Source organism: Bos grunniens, chromosome 19, assembly GCF_055505025.1.
Source record: "Bos grunniens cultivar Pamir isolate PY7600 chromosome 19, Bosgru_T2T1.0, whole genome shotgun sequence".
NCBI lineage: Eukaryota > Metazoa > Chordata > Mammalia > Artiodactyla > Bovidae > Bos > Bos grunniens.
The window spans coordinates 43,610,276-43,631,318 of NC_141183.1; the positions used below are offsets into that span (position 1 = coordinate 43,610,276).

The window sequence follows — 21,043 nt, forward strand, 5'->3', positions numbered from 1 at the left end:
GCTGCAATCGGGGCAGTGGTTGGTTATGGCGAGGGAGGCAGGCCCCTGAATGCACTGGTGAGGGTTTTTATTTCAGCTGCTCCAGCAGGGCCTGGAGGCTGGGCTCTGATTCCCCAGAGAGAGGAGGCAGGCAGTGGAGGGTGTGCTGGGCAACTTCTCCAAGTACTGCCGGTGAGGGGCCTCTGGAGGGAGTGGGACTGATGGGGAACAAGAAGACAAGGCCTTCTCTGGAGGAGACTTGTCACATTATATTGTTACTGCCTCTGCTCTTGGGGGCAACATCCGCTGTCCTGTCCAGGGCCTGACACTGGTGGGCGTTCATGAAACATGAAGGAGAAAGGGTCAAGGGCACCCAGAGGACTGGCTAGTGTATCTGGCAGGGAAGGGAGCGGAAGGAAGGAGTTCCAAGCCTGAAGCAAGACCTTTGACTTTGTATAGATGTGGCTGGGGAGCTCCAAGGGGGCCTGGCTTGCATCCGTGGGAGGCAGCTCTGGGACCTAAGCCAGCTGTGAACCCACTGCCCCTGGGAGGGGAGGGGCTGGGCTGGTGCCTGCCGAGCCCATTAGCTGGAGCCTGCATTTATTGGCAGGAGATGCTCTCTACCCCTGGCGGAGAGAAGGACCGAGGAACACTTCTGCTGAGTTATTTCTTTATAGCCTCTGGGTCAGCCGTTTGTTGTGAAAGCCTGTCCCCCATGGCTAGAGTCCTGGGGGGCAAGAGGGAAGCTGGCCGTTCTGTAGAGCAACAGCCCTGCCTGGGGTGCAGCCTCCTGGATAATTCTCAAGGGAGCAGTGCCCCTGGCCAGGGACGGGGTGCCAGGAGGCCCAGTCTGCGTCCTGGGGCTATCTCTAGTGACTTGGGACACTGGTCACGTCATTCAGGTCCTTCTCTGTCAGACGGAGATGATACCAGGTAAGGTTGCTCTGGTGATTATAGGCCAGGGGGTGAAGTGTCAGGGAAATGACCGACATCTGTGAGGCCTTAGAGCCTGGCTGCCTAAGGTACTGAATGTCATTCCTTGGTCACCAGCTTTAGCCTACCCAGGAGTTCATGAGGAATGCAGGAACTCGGGCCCCACCCCAGGTGTCCTGAATGGAATTTTAACAAAATCCTCCTGTGATTCAGGTGCATCCCATCCCCCTCTTCAGGATCTTGCTTCTCCTCACCGGCTTTGCCCCTCCCCTCCCAGAGGGCAATGGGTTCACACCTTGGGGAGCTACAGGTTCTGCCCAGGCTACTTCTGCTGCCCCATGGGGCTGCCTCGCTCCACCTCCCTGAGTCAGTGGGTGGTGAGCAGCCTTTGGTGGGTGGATGGGGGGCTGAGCCAGGCTGGGCAGAGGCCTGGCACACAGCACCAAGGCATAACAGGTTGGCTAGCTGCACTCTGAGACACAGCCTCCCCTGCTCAGGCCTAAGCAGGAGCTGCCTTTGCACCCGTGAGCACAGGCTGCAGCTGCTGACCAGCCTGAGTGAGGGCCGGCTCGCCATCACCCTGACCCCAGGTGTGGCAAAGGAGGCTGCACATCAGGAAGGCTGGGAGGGGACCTGGGGTCAGGCCAGGCTAGCTACGGGCACTGAGTGGCTATGAGGCAAGGCCACAGGGCGGTAGGAAGTGGTGAGCGCAGGGGCCAGGTGCACCCTCAATGGAGACCATAGCTGGCCTCTCGTCCCTGGCTGGCTCCCAGGCCCAAGCCCTTGCTTGACGGAGAGGGGTGGCCATGGCACCAACCCCTGCTGGAGTTTGCCTGCCTTCACTCTACTCAAGCTGGCTGTTGGCAGGGCAGGAAAGCTTAACACACAGAAAACCCTCCTCCTCCAGAACCTCCTCAGAGCTGAGCAGTGACCCTTCCACACTCAAGACAGGAACCGAGGGCAAGGGCCTGGGGGAGGTCTTAGCACCCCCAATGCCTGGCTTCCCTTCTCTTTGCAGATACTGAGGATGTTGGGTTTGAGGTGGACCATGAGGGCAGGGGAGTTAGCTATTTCCTGAGAAGAGCCTAGGCTGCCTCAGCCCAGGGAGGCCAGTTTGAGGGGCTGTTCCACTGGGGTGGGGAGGATGAGGGAAATGGGAGTCATGATGGAAATGGGAGCTAGGGGCTGGTTAGATGGGGCCCAGGGGGTGCAGCGCTCTCCAAACTGGTGTCGGAGCCAGCAGACGAGTCCCGGGAGGAGCGGCCCTGCAGGAAGCGGATGATCTTCTCAATGGTGGCCTCCTGGTACTCGTGGGACCACCTGTGGGTACACAGGCGGCTGGGTCAGAGGGCTGGGCAGAGGGCACTGCGGGCCGGGGGCCTGTGTAACCCGCCCCGCCCCCTCCTCACTTGATGCCGTTGAAGGTGAGCACAGCCTGCATATCCTCCGGCAGGGCCTGGGGCTCTGGCCACTTGAAGCCGTCAATGACAGGCACGATGTTCTTGCCACAGCTCAAAGCAGTCACGATCTCCTAGAGAAAGAAGAGAAGAGATGACACTGGGGACCTATCTGGGGGCCCTGGGGCCAGGTAGGCACTGGGAGGGATAGTAGCCCAAGGCTGAGCCCAGGGTTGAATGCTGGTCCTGAAGTCCACCTTGACTTCTTAACCCACTATGGTATAATAAATACACACACACATATATATATATCTATGTGTGTGTGTGAATACATATTTATAGATGCTTCCTAGATGGCTCAGTGGTAAAGAATCTCCCTGCCAATGCAGGAGAACGGGCTTGATCCCCGGGTTGGGAAGATCCCCTCGAGAAGGAAATGGCAACCCACTCCAATATTCTTACTTGGGAAATCCTACGGACACAGGAGCCTGGTGGGTTATAGTCCATGGGGTTGCAAAAGAGTTGGACACAATGACTAAACAACACCAAATATATATATATATTCTTGGCACAGAGCTCCTAAAGCCCTCTCAGATGACCTGGGGATGGGGATCTGTGCCTAGATAGCTTCAGGATGGGGGCTCGTGGCCAGGAAGAGGAAGCTGTGATTAGAAGGTTGGAACTTTCAGCCTCAGCCCCTCTGCCCCCCACAGCTCCAGGACGAGAGAAGAGGGGCTGGATTGAGACGTCACTAGTGACTCAATCGTGCCTACATAATGAAACCTCCATAAAACCCTTAAGGACTGACCAGGTAGGTTGGTGAACACATCTAGGTGCAGAGAGGGTGGCCTAGAGAGGGCATGGAAGCTCCATGCTTCCCCTGCCCACGCTCCCAACTCCCCCACCCACTGCTTACCTTGCCCTGTGCATCACTTGTATTTAAATGTTCCTGAATTGTATCTTTTATATTAATAATAAGCCAGTAATAGTTCTCTCCTGAATTCTGCACATCATCCCAGGTCACACTAGTGGTAGAGAACCCGCCTGCAAATGCAGGAGACATAAGAGATGAGAGGCTGATCCCTGGGTCCGAAAGATCCCTGGAGGAGGGCATGGCAACCCATTCCAGTATTCTTGCCTGGAGAATCCCACGGACAGAGGAGCGTGGCAGGCTACGGTCCATGGGGTTGCAAAGAGGCGGACACCACTGAAGCGACTTAGTGTGCATGCACGCACGTCATTCTAGCAAATTATTGAACCTGAGGGGTGGTCATGGGAACCCTCTGAATTTGTAGCCAAGACAGACAAGCAGTGCAGATGGCCTGGGACCTGGGACTGGGTCTGAAGTGAGGGCAGACTTGTGAGGCTAATCCCTTAGACTAGAGGTGTGTAACCTCCGGGATCTAATGCCTGATGATCTCAGGTGGACCTGATGCAACAATTAAGTACGCATCCCCCTCCCTGGCCTTTGGAAAAATTGTCTTTCATGAAACCGATTTCTGGTGCCAGCATGGCTGGGGGCTGCCGCTAAACCACGGCATTTGACGCTCATTCTAGGCAGGTAGTGAGCGTCGGAACTGAACTGTGGGACAGCCAGCTGTGTGGTGGAGTGGAGAACTAGTTGTTGGTATGGGAAAAAAAATCCCAAACAAATTTTAGTATCAAGAAGCACATCCCACCCCCTGCATCCAGACTGATTCGTCTGGAGCCCTGCCAGTTGTAGTCCTTACTCATTTCTCAAACCTCCTCCTTTTTCTCCACCTCCACCCCACCACTGCCCTGCTCCAACCCCGTATTACCATTAAGCCCCACCAGGTCTCTTCTCATCCATTCTAGCCTCCTCTCATTCATCCTCCAGGTTGCCCCTTCACCTGGCAGCTCTTCGCAAAATGCAAATCTTATCATGTCACCCCCTACTTCGAATTCACGACTTCACATGGCTCTTAGAATAGGGTTCAAGGCTCTGTGTGATTGTCCGCAACTCACTCCTCAAACTCCACTCTGCACTGTCCCCTCAGCCACACAGATCTCGCAGCCTCTTAGATTTTCCATCCTCCCTCCCTGCTCAGGGCCTTCTCGTACATGCTTCTTCCTCTGTCTAGAACATTCTTCCCTTCCCTCTCACCTAGGTAATACCAACTCATGTTTCTGATCTGAGCGCAATCAGCTTTCTTAGAGAAGTCTTCCCTCACTTTCCCTGACCAGATCAGATGCTCCTCTTACAGGCTTTCATAGGCTCTGCAGCACTTGCTACAGTTGGAAATTTAAATTCACAAGTGAGAAATTTACTTAATATCTGTCTTTTCCACCAGACATAAAGGTGGGGACAATGTACGGGTTTCACTCCCCTTGTATCTTCCGATCTTTCACAAAGCCCTGCCCACAGCCTGCCTTTGCTAAATATTTAACAGCTGAGGGGCTGTATGAATGAATAAAATAGTACAGCATTTGGGGGTTGCACTCTTGAATCATCAGATCTGTGTTCACCTCTGGGTTCTCTGACACAGGCTCTGTTATGTGAGGCAAAAACAACAGGCTCTCAAAGCCTGTTTTCTAATTTCTAAAATAGGGGTAATGATAGTTTCTAACTTGTAGGGTTGTTGGGAGGAATAACTGCTATCCCACGGCAAGTGTTAGACTAGCAATCAGCATGCAGTGTGTGCTTAATAAATAACAAGTGTTATCATTTCCTCCTCTGTAAAGTGGGGATAATAAAACTTACCTCACCAGGTTGTTCTGAGGATGTTGCTATTAATGGGTGCTCGGATAAGTGCTTATTGAGTGTTTTTTCCTTTCAAGGGGAAACCCCAGAGATTGGACTTTTTGAGTGCAGTTCACTTGTGGTTTTCCATATTGATTACCCGCTATAAATGTGGCTTCGCGGAAAGTAGTTTCAAAACCAGAAGCAATTAAGCACTAAAACCAACCAAGGAGGGATGATGGAGCCTTTGGGACTGGTCCAAGGCGAAGGCTCCCACCACCTGCCTGCTCCCCACTCCTTGCAGTCAGCTGGAACAGTGAGGCATATCAAGCACCCTTGTGAAACAGAGCCTTCCTGGGGAAGGAATCTCTGTAACTTCGACCCCAACTGGCTTCTGGGGAACCTCTCCATTTTACAACTGAGAAGAAGGAAGCCCAGCGAAGGGATTTGCTCCCAAGTCACACACATGTGAGCCCGGGGGGCCCAGACTCAAGCATTCTGATTCCAAGTCCAGGGCCATTTCAGCCAAGCTGTCTGCCTCTCTGCTGATCACCTGGGTGAATTCTGGCCCTGCAGCAATTTATTGGGGAACCTTCAGACATTTGCTTCATCCATTAAACAGAGACTTCATGGAGGAAGTCCATTCTCCTGCTCATCTCAGCTTCATCAGAATCATCTGTCTGATCATTGACTCAATTATTCTATAAAGTCTGCCAGAGCCTACTTTGTCCCATGCATGGTTTTAGGCATCAGGCATGCATCATGAACAAGGCAAGGTTTGTGCTGTCCTGGAGCTCACAATGCTCCTCTTTTTCTCTCAGAAGGCTGCCTGCCACCTACTCTAAGCCATGATTCTCCAGGGTGTCTCTCTGACCCAGAATCCCCTCCCCAAACCAAACCCAGTGTTCAGCCCCTCCTACACCCTGGAGTTGGGAAGAGATGCAGACAGTCACTCTGGTGTCAGCTGAATCCACCCCTCAGATCTGAGTCATAGGATAAAGCTGAATCCGAAGAAAGTGCATGGGCTTTGGAGTCAGAGAGACAAGAGTTCAAAGCCCAATTCTGATTTCTGCCCCAGCAGTGTGGCCATTAGAAAAATTGTTCTACTTCTCTGAGCCTCAGTTTCTTCACTGTAAAATGAGAAGGCAAGACCAGTAATAATGTAGGTTTCAGCACTTTTCTCATCCCTACCTTTGTTCTTTGCTCATGCTGTTTCCCTGCCTGTGATGCCTTCTCTTCCACTGACATAAATTCTTTAGACTCAAGTTCTTCTTCCATGAAGTCTCCTCTGATTTTTCCAGCCCTTGATGCTTTTTCTGTTCTTCATGTTCTTATAGCAAGTAAGAATTTCACCTACCTGACTTTACACTGACACCAATTTATATATGATCTAGTCATTCTGGGCATATTCTTGTCTCCTTTGCTGCTTTAGGACAAGGCCTCTATCCATATGACTGCTGCTGCTGCTGCTGCTAAGTCGCTTCAGTCGTGTCCGACTCTGTGCAACCCCATAGATGGCAGCCCACCAGGCTCCTCTGTCCCTGGGATTCTCCAGGCAAGAACACTGGAGTGGGCTGCCATTTCCTTCTCCAATGCATGAAAGTGAAAAGTGAAAGTGAAGTCGCTCAGTCGTGTCCAACTCTTAGTGACCCCATGGACTGCAGCCTACCAGGCTCCTGCTTCCCTTAGCCCTGGTCCCAGTTTCTGCTGACTAATGAGTAATGATTAATAATCTACAGATGTGATACCCATCCATCCATCATCCATCCATTCTACAAGTACTCAATAAGTTTTACTGTGTGTTATGCACTCAGGATACGATGGGGAAATTACACAGTAGTAGTACTCACAATAATTGTATTAACAATAATAATTGCTGCCATCATACAGCAATTATGTGCCAGGCATTCTGCTAGGCACTTCACAAATTTTAGCTCTTTTAATCCTTGTAACACTACCCTAGGGAGGTAGGTACTATAATTATCCCACTTTCCAGTAATAAACATGAAACTCAGGAATTAAGTAACTTGCCCAAAGCCAGAGCCAGGATTTAAACTCACAGCTTTGCATTCTTAACTTTTCCACTGTGCCTATCACTATGCTTTTCTGCCTCCGTTCCCTCACAGAGGTTATTTTTCAAAGCACGTTGATCCCTCTCTGACCCTCACAACAGTTCTATGAGGTGAACAGGACAGGTAAATTATCCTCATTTTGTAGATGAGAAAACGGGCTTGGAGAGCTAAGTAAGTTGCTACAGTCCTGGTACGGTCACAGTGGTGGCTCCTGACTTCCAGCTGGGCCATGGAAGTTGCTGGCACATGCAGACAAGAAAGAGAATAGATCACTAGTGGGAAGCTGCTATATAACACAGAGAGCCCAGCCTGGTGCTCTGTGATGACCTAGAGGGGTGGGATGGGTGGGAACCTCAAGAGGCAGGTGACATATATATATATAAGTAAGACCAATTCATGTTGGACAGCAGAAACCAACACAATGTTGTAAAGCAATTATCCTCCAATTAAAAAAAAACACCAAAGATAGCAGAAACACATAAAAATAAAATATAAAACAAACTGAAAGACTGAAAGGGGAAGCGGAGCCCTGGGCCACAGGCCAGCTCTGGGGTCACCCAGGCCAGTTCTGGGGTCACCCAGGCCAGCGCTTACCTTGTGCACCCAGTCCTTGCAGTCATGGTCTTGCATGCACTTGTCTAGAGCCCCAGCCGACAAAACCAGCACAAAGTTGCGGGCACTCATGATGCTCTGGATGAGTTTGTCCTCGAACTTGCCAGCTTCTAGCTTCTCCACATCGATGAAGACACTGAAGCCATGCAGCTGCAGGTGCACCTTCAGGAGGCTGCCAGGAGGCCCGGTGTCACTGCCGGGACCTCATCCCGAGGCCCCAGGCTGCCTGCCAGCCCACCCCCTCACCTGGCCAGCTGGGAGCCCGTGTTCCGCCGGTAGCTGATGAAGACGTCTGGAGCGTCCCCGCTGGGCTTGCCACCGGTGCAGGGCAGTGGGGAATGCAGCATTTCTGAAGCAGACAAGAGACGGCTTGGTGACGGTGGGCCTTCCCCATCGTTCACCACGAGGTACATTAGCCCCTGCACACCCTGCCCTCTCAGCCCAGCCCAGGCAGAGTGGCTTGCTCCCAAAATGGTCAGAGAGGGCTTCCCTGGTGGTCCAATGGTTAAGAAGCTGTTGGCCAATGCAGGGGACACGGGTTCAATCCCTAGTCCGGGAAGATCCCAGATGCTGCAGGGCAACTGAGCCTTGAGAGCCACAACTCCTGAGCCTGTGCTCTGCAACAAGAGAACCCACCTTAATGAGAAGCCTGTGCACTGCAATGAAGAATAGCCCCGCTCACGGCAACTAGAGAAAGCCCACGCAGCAGTGAAGACCCAGTCCAGTCAAAAATGAATAAGTAAATAAATAATCCAACTTCAAGTGCGTCACTGCCCCCACTTAAAAACTGTGCATGAGTTCCTACTCCCTACAGAAAGTGTTTGTAAGCTATTTTTGCTGAAGCACCCTCTTGTTTTTAAAAAATTAAATCTCAGGGATGTACTGGGAGCTGCAATGTAAAAATGATAGAAATTAATCTGCTTTGGTTCAAGCAAAAGAATGGAGCCAAAGCCCAATCCATGTCCCCTGTGCGAGCTTAATGCATACTTAGTGAATGAATGGATGAATGAAAATAATCCATCTTCTTATACTAGTCAGACAACACTCACAATGTTGTCTGTTTATGAGGTAGCAACGCAGACTGAAACCCCAGTTGTCATTTAATGACTCTGATAACCTTAGAAAATGTATTTAAATCTTAGTTTCATCATCTGTAAAATTAACACCTATGATAGAAATGTTCTTTATCTTTAATTCAGATAGTAGTTACACAGGGGTAGGCATTCGAAACTGTTCAAACTGGTCACTTTTAAAGTATACCTCTTTTATTCTTTAAAAGCTTTAAAAGCTGACTTAAAAAATTAACACCCATTGCACAAAATGGATGTAGAGAGGGAATAATATCTATTTAAAACTTAATCGAGGGCTTCCTTGGTGGCACAGTGAAGAATTTGCCTGCCAATGCAGGGAACACAGATTCCATCCCTGTTCTGGGAAGATTCCCCACTCCTCGGAGCAACTAAGCCTTTGCACCTTGAGACACAACTACAGAGCCTGTGTGCCGCAACTACTGAACCTGTGCACGCGAGAGCCTGTGCTTGGCAACAGGAGGAGTCACCATGATGAGAAACCTGAGCCTCGCAAGGAAGAATAGCCAGCTCACCGCAACTGAACTAGAGAAAATCCGCGGGCAGCAGGGAAGACCCAACACAGCCAAAAATAAAATTTAAAAAACTTAATCAGGACCTGGTCTATGGCAATTGATGATAAACATTAGCTATATAGTAAATTAGTAAATTAAATAAATTAATAAATCAAGAGGGCTACTAGAACCCTAGACTTCACCCTGACTTCCCTAAAGCACCCACACTTTGTAAGCTGTCGGCTAATAGGATAAGCCCCTTGCCTTCCCACCCACATCCCCATGTTAGTCACTCAGCTGAGTCCATTTTTTGCAACCTCGTGGACTGTAGCCCACCAGGCTCCTCTGTCCATGGAATTCTCCAGGCAAGAATACTGGAGTGGGTAGCCAGTCCCTTTTCCAGGGAATATTCCCAACTCAGGGATCAAACCCAGGTCTCCTATGTTGCAGGTATATTCTTTACCCCGTGAGCCACCAAGGAAGCCAAAGTGCAACATACTCATCTTTGCATCCTCAGAGCCCATGTGGCACAGCCTACATGCTCAGTCAATCAATCCACAGTGAGGCTCCAAGTCCCCACAGTGCGTCTCCCTTCATCACTCCAGGGCTGGCGCTGGGGCCGAAGCTGGGGCAGGGGTGGGGGCCCAGGTGGGCGGGCTCACCTCTGGCGGCAGTGAGGATGCGGGCGCGGTGCACGCCCAGGCAGATGCCACAGTCCTCCAGGAGCTGCTGCTCGGACACGCGGTGCAGCAGCGAGCGGTCCAGGCCGCAGCTGACCAGGCCGTAGGTGTACTGGCGGAAGCGCGGATCCAGGCTGCCCAGCCAGTCAGCCAAGTTGCTGCGGTCGCACGTTGCGTAGTTGGCGAAGGTCTTGAGCTCCGTGAGCTCCCGGAGGAACCTGAACCCAGGGGAGGAAAGGATGCTGAGGTCTTGACTGGGGAGCGAAGGGGGTGTAAAAACTAGCGGGCTAGGGGCTCTGTACCTCTTGCGGATGATGCCCGACTTCATGCCCAGGTCGGTCTGGAGTTCCTCGTCGGTGAGCCGCAGAAGCAGGTCTCCATCTACTTGCTGCTCCTGGAGGAGGGGTCAGATGTGAGGAGAGACCCCTCTCCTCAGCCTGTGGACCCCACCCAGCATAAGATCATGGGGAGGGAGCTGGAGATGGCGCTGGGAGGTGGATGGGACCCAGATGAGAACCGTAAGACTCGGAAAATGGCTGAGTACAGGCTCCCCACCCGGAGAAGGCCACCCCGGGTGCCTCAGGCGAGCGGTGCCGGGATGGGGCGCTGTCGCCTGTGTGCAGGGCGCCCCTAGAGGCCACGCGGCCCTCGGGGATGCGCTTGCTCCGACTGCCAGCCGGCGACCCCGTGCGGCTCTACCCGGAAATTCTCGCAGTACTGGGAGAAGCCGATCTGCTGCAGCCACGTCTGGACCTCGGCTTCCTTCCAGCTGGGCACGCTGGGCAGGATGCGCCGCGGCACCTCCTCGCCCAGCAGGCGCAGTGCGCGCTTGGCCAGCGCCGATGTGGTGCCATTAGTGGAGTAGGAGACGAGGCGTTTCAGGCTCTGGATGGCACCTATGTCGCTGAATACCTGGGGAAAGTGTGGGGAGAGGAGGTCTTGGATGCACCAAATCACCAGCCGCCCGGAACATGCCTGGTCCCTCCCCTCCCCTCTTCTCCCCGCTGTAACCACACTGTCTCCCCTTGCCCTGCCTTCACCCAATAAATCACTGAGTGTTGTGGATTTCCCCTCCTGTTGTTCAGTAGCCCAATCACGTCTGACTCTGCGACCCCATGGACAGCAGCACACCAGGCGTCCCTGGCCATCTCCCGGTTTGCCCAAGTTCTGTCCATTGCATCGATGCCGCCATCCAGCCATCATGTCCTCTGACGCCCTCTTCACCGTCTGCCCTCAATCTTTCCCAGCATCAGGGACTTTTCCAATGAGTCAGCTGTTCTCATCAGCTGATCCCCTCATCTCTTCTCCCCACTGAAACCACACAGTCTCCCTTTGCCTTGCCTTCATCCAATAAATCACTGAGTACTGTGAACTCCCCCTTCTGAAGCTCCCTCAGCTATTCACCAGGTCCCTCTCATGTCTCCCCTCTACAACTGCTGCTGCCCTGGGAGAAAGCCTAGATCTCAGTATGGCTGCCAGCTTGGGCACCAGGCAGCCCTCGCCCACCAATCCCTCCTCCTCCCATCCCCTTTCACCAAACCACCCACGCGTACAGGCTCTCCCTCCTCTGGGCCTCAGTTGTGCTATTTCCAGACCCTTCGTTTTTCCAGCCTGCTTGTGGGAATCCTACTGATCTATTGGATCCAAATTGATTGGCACCTCCGCCATGCAGCCTGCTTTGATTCCCTCACAGCTGGGCCCATACCTCCAATGAGACCTTGTGCCACACTCTGAATGCCATTGTTGTTGACTGATAGTGCAACTTCCACTGGACTGGAAGCTGAGGTCATGTCTTAATCTTCCCTGGGGTCCCATAATTGGCACACTGCAGGGCACTCACTGTGTCTTTATTAGACGCTTCTCACTTGGCCTTGCTGAGATGCAGGTTCAATCCTTGGTCAGGGAAGTGCTGCTTGCCATGAGTTTTAGCCAAACTTTAAAAAGGCCCAGAGAGGGGAAGCCAGGTACCCAAGGTCACACAGCAAGTTAAAGTAGAGGGCAAAGGCTATGGATCAGGCCCTGAGACTGGGAACCCCTTGGCATTCAGGTGGAGTTATCTGGCTGACACACAGATGTCCTGCCCCAAAACTGTGTCTCTATACTTCATCTCCTTCCTAAACTCCAGAGCCAAATGACAAAATGGCCCTCTGGAGTGCCCCAGCTGGTCATTTCTGAGGCACTTCAAACTCCAGGTGTCCCAATGAATTCACTTTCTGCCTACCCCCAACCTGTCTCACTGAGTTCACCTTATTTCAGTACCAGGTGCCATCACCCACTGGGTAGGCTGTGTCCAAAGCCAGGAGCCAACCTCAGATCCTTCCTCTTCTTCACCCAGCCACCCAGCAAGTCTTAATTCTATCTCTTCAGTACCTCTGGATGGAGAAGGCAATGGCAACCTACTCCAGTACTCTTGCCTGGAAAATCCCATGGATGGAGGAGCCTGGTGGGCTGCAGTCCATGGGGTCACTAAGAGTTGGACACTGAACGACTTCACTTTCACTTTTCACTTTCATGCATTGGAGAAGGAGATGGCAACCCACTCCAGTGTTCTCGCCTGGAGAATCCCACGGATGGGGGAGCCTGGTGGGCTGCCATCTATGGGGTCGCACAGGGTTGGACACGACTGAAGTGACTTAGCAGCAGCAGCAGTACTTCTGGAATCTGTCTGCTCTCTCTGCCTCTGCTATTATGCCCCAGACCTGCACCATCCCAACTGCCTCCTGCCATGGCCTATCTGACCCCCTGGCCTCCAGCCTCACCCATGGCAACACCAACTCCTTGCAGCTGTCAGGAAGGTCTTTGTCAAATGCTGGTGTCCTCCGTGTAAAACCTTGGTCTTGCCTTCAAGGCCACAATGACTAGTCTCTAATCTTTCTCCTTATTTCACCTAATCCTTATGTATACTGCAAGTCCCAGTTTAATGTCATTTCTTCCAGGAAGCCTTCCCAGATTCTGTCTAATCCCCCATCCCTACTCCACCCTTCACCTGCACCCACCTTGGTCTTGCCCTGCAGACTCTTGATGGCTGCCTCCGCACAGAGATAGAAAGCCCCGATGCACTGCGCCTCCAAGCGCGAAGAGTCGAGCAGTGGCACCAGACGCTGCAGGTCGTCAGGGGCGCGGCCCTGGCTGGTGTCACTGGCGTCCACCATGCAGCGGGCGAAGCGCCCGGGATCCAGCGAGGCCACGAGCGGCTCCACGAGGTCCAGCGTGCCGGAGCGCTCCACCTCGCGCTCCACCTCCTTGTTGGTGGCCAGCACGGCCACGGCCAGGCAGGCGTGCAGGCGCAGCAGCTCGTCCTCCTTGGAGAAGGCGAGCGGGAAAAGCCACTCGGCGGCACGCTTCTCCACCATGCGCCGCTGCGCCGCCTGGCCCCCGTGCAGCGCGCAGTTGGCTAGCGCCAGCGCGCAGTGGCGGAGCAGCGCCTGGTCCGTGCGGCGGCACCAGTACAGTACCGCGTCCAGGCCGCCGGCTGTCACCAGCTTCTGGCATGTCTCCTCCGAGTGCTTGAACATGTGCTCCAGGATGCCGGCCACGCTGCGCGCCAGCTCCACCGGCTCACGCTCCTTTGCCAGGTTCAGGATCACCCCCAGCCCGATGCGCGCCACGCGGTCCCTGCCGAGAGAAAACAGGAGGGAGACGTGGAGTTGCCGCGGCCTGGGGTGCTTGTCTTAACCTCACAGGGGTCACGGCCTCGTCAGTTATCCCCTCTGGGCCTCACTGTAGTGTCAAATAGGACGTGAGTCTGGTCCTCCCTGCCTCTCTCACCTCCCTCACTTCCTGCTCTGGTGCTGTGTGCTTAGTTGCTCAGTCGTGTCTGACTCTTTACGACCCCAGGGACTGCAGCCCACCAGGCTCCTTTGTCCATTCCATGGGGATTCTCCAGGCAAGGATACTGGAGTGGCTTGCCATGCCCTCCTCCAGAGGATCGTCCCAACCTAGGTATCCAGCATTGCAGGCAGATTCTTTTTTTTTTTTTCTTTTGCATTATCATTTTTTTTTTCGTTTTCTTTTTTTTTTATTTTATTTTTAAACTTTACATAATTGTATTAGTTTTGCCAAATATCAAAATGAATCCACCACAGGTATACATGTGTTCCCCATCCTGAACCCTCCTCCCTCCTCCCTCCCCATACCATCCCTCTGGGTCGTCCCAGTGCACTAGCCCCAAGCATCCAGTATCATGCATCGAACCTGGACTGGCATCTCGTTTCATACATGCTATTTTACATGTTTCAATGCCATTCTCCCAAATCTTCCCACCCTCTCCCTCTCCCACAGAGTCCATAAGACTGTTCTATACATTAGTGTCTCTTTTGCTGTCTCGTACACCGGGTTATTGTTACCATCTTTCTAAATTCCATATATATGCGTTAGTATACTATATTGGTGTTTTTCCTTCTGGCTTATTTCACTCTGTATAATGGGCTCCAGTTTCATCCACCTCATTAGAACTGATTCAAATGTATTCTTTTTAATGGCTGAGTAATACTCCATTGTGTATATGTACCACAGCTTTCTTATCCATTCATCTGCTGATGGACATCTAGGTTGCTTCAATGTCCTGGCTATTATAAACAGTGCTGCGATGAACATTGGGGTACACGTGTCTCTTTCCCTTCTGGTTTCCTCAGTGTGTATGCCCAGCAGTGGGATTGCTGGATCATAAGGCAGTTCTATTTCCAGTTTTTTAAGGAATCTCCACACTGTTCTCCATAGTGGCTGTACTAGTTTGCATTCCCACCAACAGTGTAAGAGGGTTCCCTTTTCTCCACACCCTCTCCAGCATTTATTATTTGTAGACTTTTGGATCGCAGCCATTCTGACTGGCGTGAAATGGTACCTCAGCAGGCAGATTCTTTACCTACTGAGCCACCATGGAGAACCAGACTTCTCTGATTGTAAGGGTACTCCATCTTGGCCACCGGCTTTCCAGGTGGCGCTAGTGGTAAAGAACCTGCCTGCCAATGCAGGAGACGAAAAAGACTCAGGTTCAACCCCTGGGTTGGTTTGATCCCCTAGAGGAGGGCATGGTAACCCACTCCAGTATTCTTGCCTGGAGAATCCCATGGATAGAGGAGCCTGGCCAGCTACAGTCCATAGGGTCACAAAGAGTCAGACATGACTGAATGCTTACATGCATCAGTAAGCATTGCATGTTTGCATGCATCCTGGTCACATCCATTGCCTCCAGGACACACTTTCCTGGAGTAGCAGTATGTGGGATGGTTTAAGAATTCTAGCTCTAGGGACTTCTGTGGTGGTCCAGTGGCTAAGACTCCGCACTCCCAATGCGGGGGGCTGGGGTTCAATCCCTGGTCAGGGAACTGGATCCCACTTGCTGCACCTGAGTTAACATGCCAAGACTAAAGATTCCACATGCTGCAAGGAAAACTGAAGATCCTGCATGCTGCAACTAAGACCCAGCTGAGCCAAAAAAAACTAAATAAAAGTTTAAAAAATTCTAGCTCTAGAGCAGATCCCCTGGGTCCTGGTAACTTCTCTATCATATACTAGTTGTGGGACCTTGTGTACCTTCCTTTATTCTTTTCCTCATCTCATAAACAAGATAGAAACAATTCCTACCCCTAGGATTATTATGAAAACCCATGTAATAATCCATGTAAAGTGCTTGGCACAGTATCTGACTCTTGGAAAAGACTCCATAAACGTTAACTTTTTATCATTTGAAGTGTCACTTGAAGGACCCTATTCTTAGACTTGCCTTTCAATTTCTCTTCACTCTGTGCTCTGTGACTGGAGTGTATTTATTTATTCATTTAACAGATCATTTATTGAGGACTTACATGCGCCAGGCACTGCACTAGGGGCTGAAGTTAAACAGTGACAAAGAGAGACTGGAGTTTATACACAGCTAATATGGAGACAAATGGTAAAGTAAACAGTGTGTGAACAGAGTAACAGTTATCTGATCAAAATGATAGCAAAACCGGGTGACATAATGGAGAGTGCCTGGGCAGAGGGATATGTCTGAGGAGGTGACATCTGAGAGTTAAATGTCCAGAGACCCCTGCTTGCAAGTATCTGGAAGAAAAACATTAAAAGCAGAGAGAACAGAACAGAGAGAACAAAAGCCCCAAAGCCTGATGAGCATGGCATATTCCAGGAAGAGAAAGAAGGTCAGAGATATTTACAGTGTCTAAAACCAACAAGGAAAGATATAAAATCAATAAGGGATTCAAATGTAGAAAGGATATAAAAATAAATATTCAAATCAACATGCAAAAGGCAGTAAATCCACCAGAAAAGGGGTGAAGGATACCACTGAGCAATAACAAGAGGAAATTCAGAACATTAACAAGCAAATAAAGAGATCTAATTCACTAGTAACCAGAGAAATAAACATTAAAACAGCTGTCACTTTACACCCATGAAAGGGGCAAAAAGCAGAAGTTACTTCAAGTGGTTGAGTTGGAAGTTTGAAGGGAAGAGTGAGGAAAGAGTTCTGGGGGTCTTTTGAGCCAGCTCAAAACATTTGGACTTCATTTTTCTAAAAGACTTTCTGTTCATGTATTTACTTATTTGTATTTTAGATAGTGTTGGTCTCTTCTTGCTGCACACAGGCTTTTTCTCTAGTGTGACAAGCGGGATCTTCTTTCCACTTGTGGTCTATGGACTTCTTGCTGCTGTGGCTTCTCTTGTTGTGGAGCTCCAGGCACCCCGGCTTCAGTAGTTGTGGTGCTGGGACTTAGCTGCCCCGAGGCATGTGGGATCTTCCCAGACCAGGGATCGAACCAGTGTCCCCTGCATTGCAAGGCAGATTCTTAACCACCAGACCACCAGGGAAGCCCCTGAACTTCATTTTGACAGCAAATGGGGAGCCACTGAAAGGCTTCAGGAAGGGGAATGACCTGGTAACACATGGATTTTAGGAAACTCATTCTGGCTGTTGTGGGGAAGACAGTCAAAGGGAGAGAGCTTGGAGGCCAGGAGAGCAGGCAGCAGAGTTGAGACACTCCAAGCAGAGGTGAGTGTCTTGTCTTCCTGACTTCCACCAGTGATGCCCCTCAAAGACTTACAGGCCTAGCCAGCCATCAATTCCTTGCCCAGGGAGCACCACAGTGACCACAGTGCTTGAGACTCTGAGTCCACTGCAGGGCCCAGCTGAGCCCAGAACATGGCCTGAGGCCAGGAGAGCTTTGCTGATCTGATCACTGAGCTCTGCAGCCCAAAGGAACAGATGGCTTCCAATCATCCACTCGGGCAGTCAGCACTATAGTTGTTCCTTTAAGCAATGAGAAAGCCAAAGCTCAGAGAGGTTACATGGCATGCCCAGGGTTACACAGCTGGTGGGAGGCACAGCTGGGATTTGAATTCACATCTGTTTGTCTTCAGGGCTCAAGATCCTTCATCTGCAATTTGTGCTTCCAGAACAATCTGACTATATACACTCCAAGTTTATCAGAGCCAGGAATTGCTTAAGAAATCTCTAATCCAACAACACCCTCATTCCTGAGGCTCAGTGAAGGGAAGGGCATGTTGAAAAGCAGCAATTCAGAGAGAGAACTTTATTCTTTTTTTTTTTTTTTTAGGAATTCTATAAGGACTTTATTTTACTTTTTGATGAGGACCATTTTTAAAGTCTTTATTGAATTTGTAATAATGCTGTTTTCTTTTTTTTGTCATGCAGCTTGCAAGCTCTCAGCTCCCCAACCAGGGACTGCACTCGGGTCATGGCAATGAAAGCCCGGGATCCTAACCACTAGGCCGCTAGAGAACTCCTAAGTTTTCATTTCTTGAACCTCAGCCCTCATCTTTCTCTATGCACTTGGCATCTTTATAGAGTTGAACTCTGCGCTTATTGTGAGAATTAGTCACTCAATTCCCAACTCTTCTGTAGCCTTAGAAGCCTTAGAAGTCTGGGTTCAAATCACAAATCGAAAGGAGGGGTAAACTACACACGTATACACATAGACAAGACAGTGTGTATATATATTGATAATATACACACATATGCAAGTGCTGGTATATGTACAGGCTGTCTCAGGAAAGACACACAAGAAACTCGTTTCTCCAGTTTGCCTCCAGGGAAGGGGCCTGGATAGACAGAATGTTTAAGTGTGTACCTTTTTTGTACTTTGCATTTGAATTTAAGTGCGCTAGTTTTTTTCCCCCTTTCTTTCTTTTTTAAAACCCATCCCCTCCACTCATTCACTATGTATTCTTGGAAAAGTCATTTGCCTCATTATGATCTTCTGAAGGGGGCAGGCTGTGATTTTATTGATTTATTTTTAAATATTTATTTATTTATTTGGCTGTGTCAGGTCTTAGTTGCGGCATGCGGGACAGGGGATCCAGTAGCTCTGAGGCATGTGGGATCTTAGTTCTCAGACCAGGGATCAAACCTGCATGCCCTGAATTGCCAGGTGGATTTTTAACCGCTGGACCACTGGGGAAGTCCCCAGGTTGCAGTGAGAGTGTGGTGGGACCAGGCTCAGAGGGCCCTACCCTGACAGGCTTCTCCTGGTATTTCAGGGTCAATGAAGCTGTGACCTAAGCCCCCAGGCAGTAGGTGTGGCAGCACCCCGGGGAGAAGAGAGCTGCAGGAAAGAGAATGGCAAAAGGAGTGGATACACCGATGGAAGACCCTCCTTTAAGAGGAAGCTGGTTGGTGGAGGAAGGAAAAGATTTCATAAACACAAATTCTCAGCGTGTCACCACACTCCTTCCTGTCTTGCCCTTCCAGCCTCCTCTCCAAGTAGGAATGGGGGAAATTCTGCCTTTCCCTGTGAGGATTTTGATCTTTTGATCAGAACCTGGCTCGCTGGGTTCTGTCCTTGGTCCTGAAGTGATGCCAACCAGCATGTTATTTCTTGGAACCAGAGACATGGTTAGCGTGACTCCTCTTTCAGTAATTCCGAACCAGGTGAGGATTGTTTTCAACTTTGAAAAATAGTGCTATTGGCATCTTGAAGCCCTCCTTTTCCTAGGGTGTTGGCTGTTGCACCCTTTCTCTAAGAGTTCAGGTTAGAGCTGCCCCATCACACATACAGGACACACCCTTGGGCCCTGGCCCATCACATCCAGTGAGAGCCTGCTCCATCTGCTAGCCCTTCACGTTCACAGCCCATCTCCATCAGGAAGATTAATGACTTACTGAACAACCCTAACTTGGTCTCCCAACTTAAACTGCTTTATTCATGCATTTTTGACAGTTGTATCATTTCCACCAACCACAAGGCTATCTTTACTTTTTGAAAATGCCCGTTATCCATGTCCATCACACTTGTGAGAGCTTCATAAACGGACAGCGACCCTTCCAAAACCCTTCTAAACCTGAGGGGTCTGAGAATTCAGTGTGAAACTGGAATGTGAAAGTCTAGTCTGCTCCAGCATGAGAGGGGAGAGAAAATGGGTTGGGATCCTCATATTCCAGGAGAGATTCTGAGAGACAGGAAAGAGGGGCCACCAGGCTTCAGTTGGATCCCACCTGCTATATCTTGGTTGGTGTGGGGAAGATGTAGCTGCCTAGCTCCACATTCAGTCCCCTCTTCCCCCACCCATCATCCCAACTGAAAACCTCCTGTTCCCCATTAGCAGGCAGAGCATGAAATTATGTCTGTCCCTGTGACATGAAGCAAAATGAAAAGAGAAAGCAGGAAGTGGATTAGGGGTGGCATGAAGGCAGCAAGTAACCTTAGGTTAGCACTCATTTCAGCCTGGGAAGAGAGGAAAGGTATTCCCTCCTCCTGTTTTCTGAGCAATGTGTCCTCCTCTCTTAGTGGGAGGGAGATGGTATGGCAGAGTGAAGGTAACACAGAGGGATATCCAGTCCAAGGGGAGAAGGGCTGTGGGTTCAGAGGATCCCACCTCCATTCTCAGAACCAGGGACAGATTCACGACCTACTACTCCATTCCTCCCCTCCCTGTCTCATTCCTCACCCCACCAGCTCTGGGAGTGAATGCTGACTGCACCATTAGTTCACTCTGTGACTGCTGTACAAGTCATTAAACTCTTCCAAGACTCAGTTTCCTCATCTGTAAAATGGACACGCTGGTTCTCAACAGCGATATAATGCAAGGATTTGTGAGGTGAGGCAGGAAAGGCCCAGTGCGAAGCACTGGAGACCCAGGTGACCCCACATCCCGTGGCGCCCTCCGCCCCAGCCCGACCCCCTCACCGGTTCTCGGCCACCAGGATCTGCTCCAGCAGGCGGGCAGCCTGCACGCGCGTCTCCAGCTCCGGCGCCTGGAGCAGGCGTAGCAGCAGGTCCAGGCCACCGTCCAGGCGGATAGCGTCGCACAGGCCTTGGGCTACCTCGCGGCCCATGGCCGGTAGCAGCCAGGCCTCCTCGACAAGCTGGAAAACTTCAGTTAGGCCGGCTCCCAAGGCCCGCACGCTGACTGCCTGCTTCAGCGCCGACAGCGCCTGCTGCAGCTCGGGCAGTGCGCGCTCCAGGGCGCCCTGCACCTCGGTGCTTGCCCCCGGCGATAACTCGCGGGGCCTGCGGCTGCCCGCCACCCACCATTGGCTCGCGCCGCCACCCCCGTCCGGCCCCGGTACCGCTAGCCGCTCAGCGTCCGGCCGTGGGCCCGACATGGCGAAGAAACGGCAGAGCTTGTAGGCGGAGAGCAGCAGCGTCAGGACCATGGGCGCGGGGCTGCGGGGGACATCCCCTGTCTGGAGGGGCGGGACCGGGCGGAGCGACCCAGAGCTTGGGAAAAGGAGGATGCGAGAGCGGACCGCGGGGGAAGACGATACAGGAGGGAGGGTGGAGGGAAGGGGACCAGGCAAGGCCACCGAACAGAAGTTTGGGGAAAGGGTGAGCGCAGGATCTTGGACGAAGAGGTTGGGGTGGGGGCGCAGGGCCCACTGTCGGGGACAGGCGGGAGGAGAGAGCGGGAAAGGCTAGGAAACTGGACCCAGGCGAGGGAGGGTTTAGGAGGCAGCAACTAGAACAAAGAGTGGCTCCAGTTCCTGCTAGGTTCGCTGAGATGCTCTGCAGCAGCCCCACCCCTGAGAAGCGGCGGACCGCGAGCCGACGCCCCTCCTCTGAGTCTTCCGGGGCTCCTCCCCTGCCGCCTGCGTAGCCCCACCCCCAAGTCTTCCCCAGTCACGCCCACAC

General features: G+C 51.6%; 1 protein-coding gene and 1 long non-coding RNA gene across 4 annotated transcripts; one reads left to right on the forward strand and one right to left on the reverse strand.

Annotated features, from left to right (window-relative positions):
- Positions 1–50: 50 nt before the first annotated feature.
- SARM1 (sterile alpha and TIR motif containing 1) lies at positions 51–20,990 on the reverse strand. Of its 2 annotated transcripts, XM_086360123.1 has the most exons (9): positions 20,099–20,990; positions 12,953–13,571; positions 10,656–10,868; positions 10,259–10,350; positions 9,939–10,174; positions 7,941–8,043; positions 7,677–7,866; positions 2,322–2,443; positions 51–2,232 (listed from the first exon to the last, which is right to left on the reverse strand). In XM_086360123.1, exons 1-9 carry the CDS (start codon positions 20,566–20,568, stop codon positions 2,091–2,093), a joined length of 2,187 nt encoding a protein of 728 aa, XP_086216249.1. In that variant the 5' UTR covers positions 20,569–20,990; the 3' UTR covers positions 51–2,090. The 2 variants fall into 2 exon arrangements, with proteins under 2 accessions (XP_086216249.1, XP_086216250.1); XM_086360124.1 differs by lacking the exons at positions 12,953–13,571; positions 20,099–20,990 and adding an exon at positions 11,088–11,202.
- On the forward strand, positions 2,364–5,733 carry LOC147352463 (uncharacterized). 2 transcript variants are annotated; one of them, XR_015148181.1, is made up of 3 exons: positions 2,364–2,500; positions 2,884–3,120; positions 5,109–5,733. It is a non-coding gene; the product is annotated as an uncharacterized LOC147352463 (long non-coding RNA). The 2 variants fall into 2 exon arrangements; XR_015148180.1 differs by lacking the exon at positions 2,364–2,500 and having other exon boundaries at positions 2,514–3,120.
- Positions 20,991–21,043: the final 53 nt, after the last annotated feature.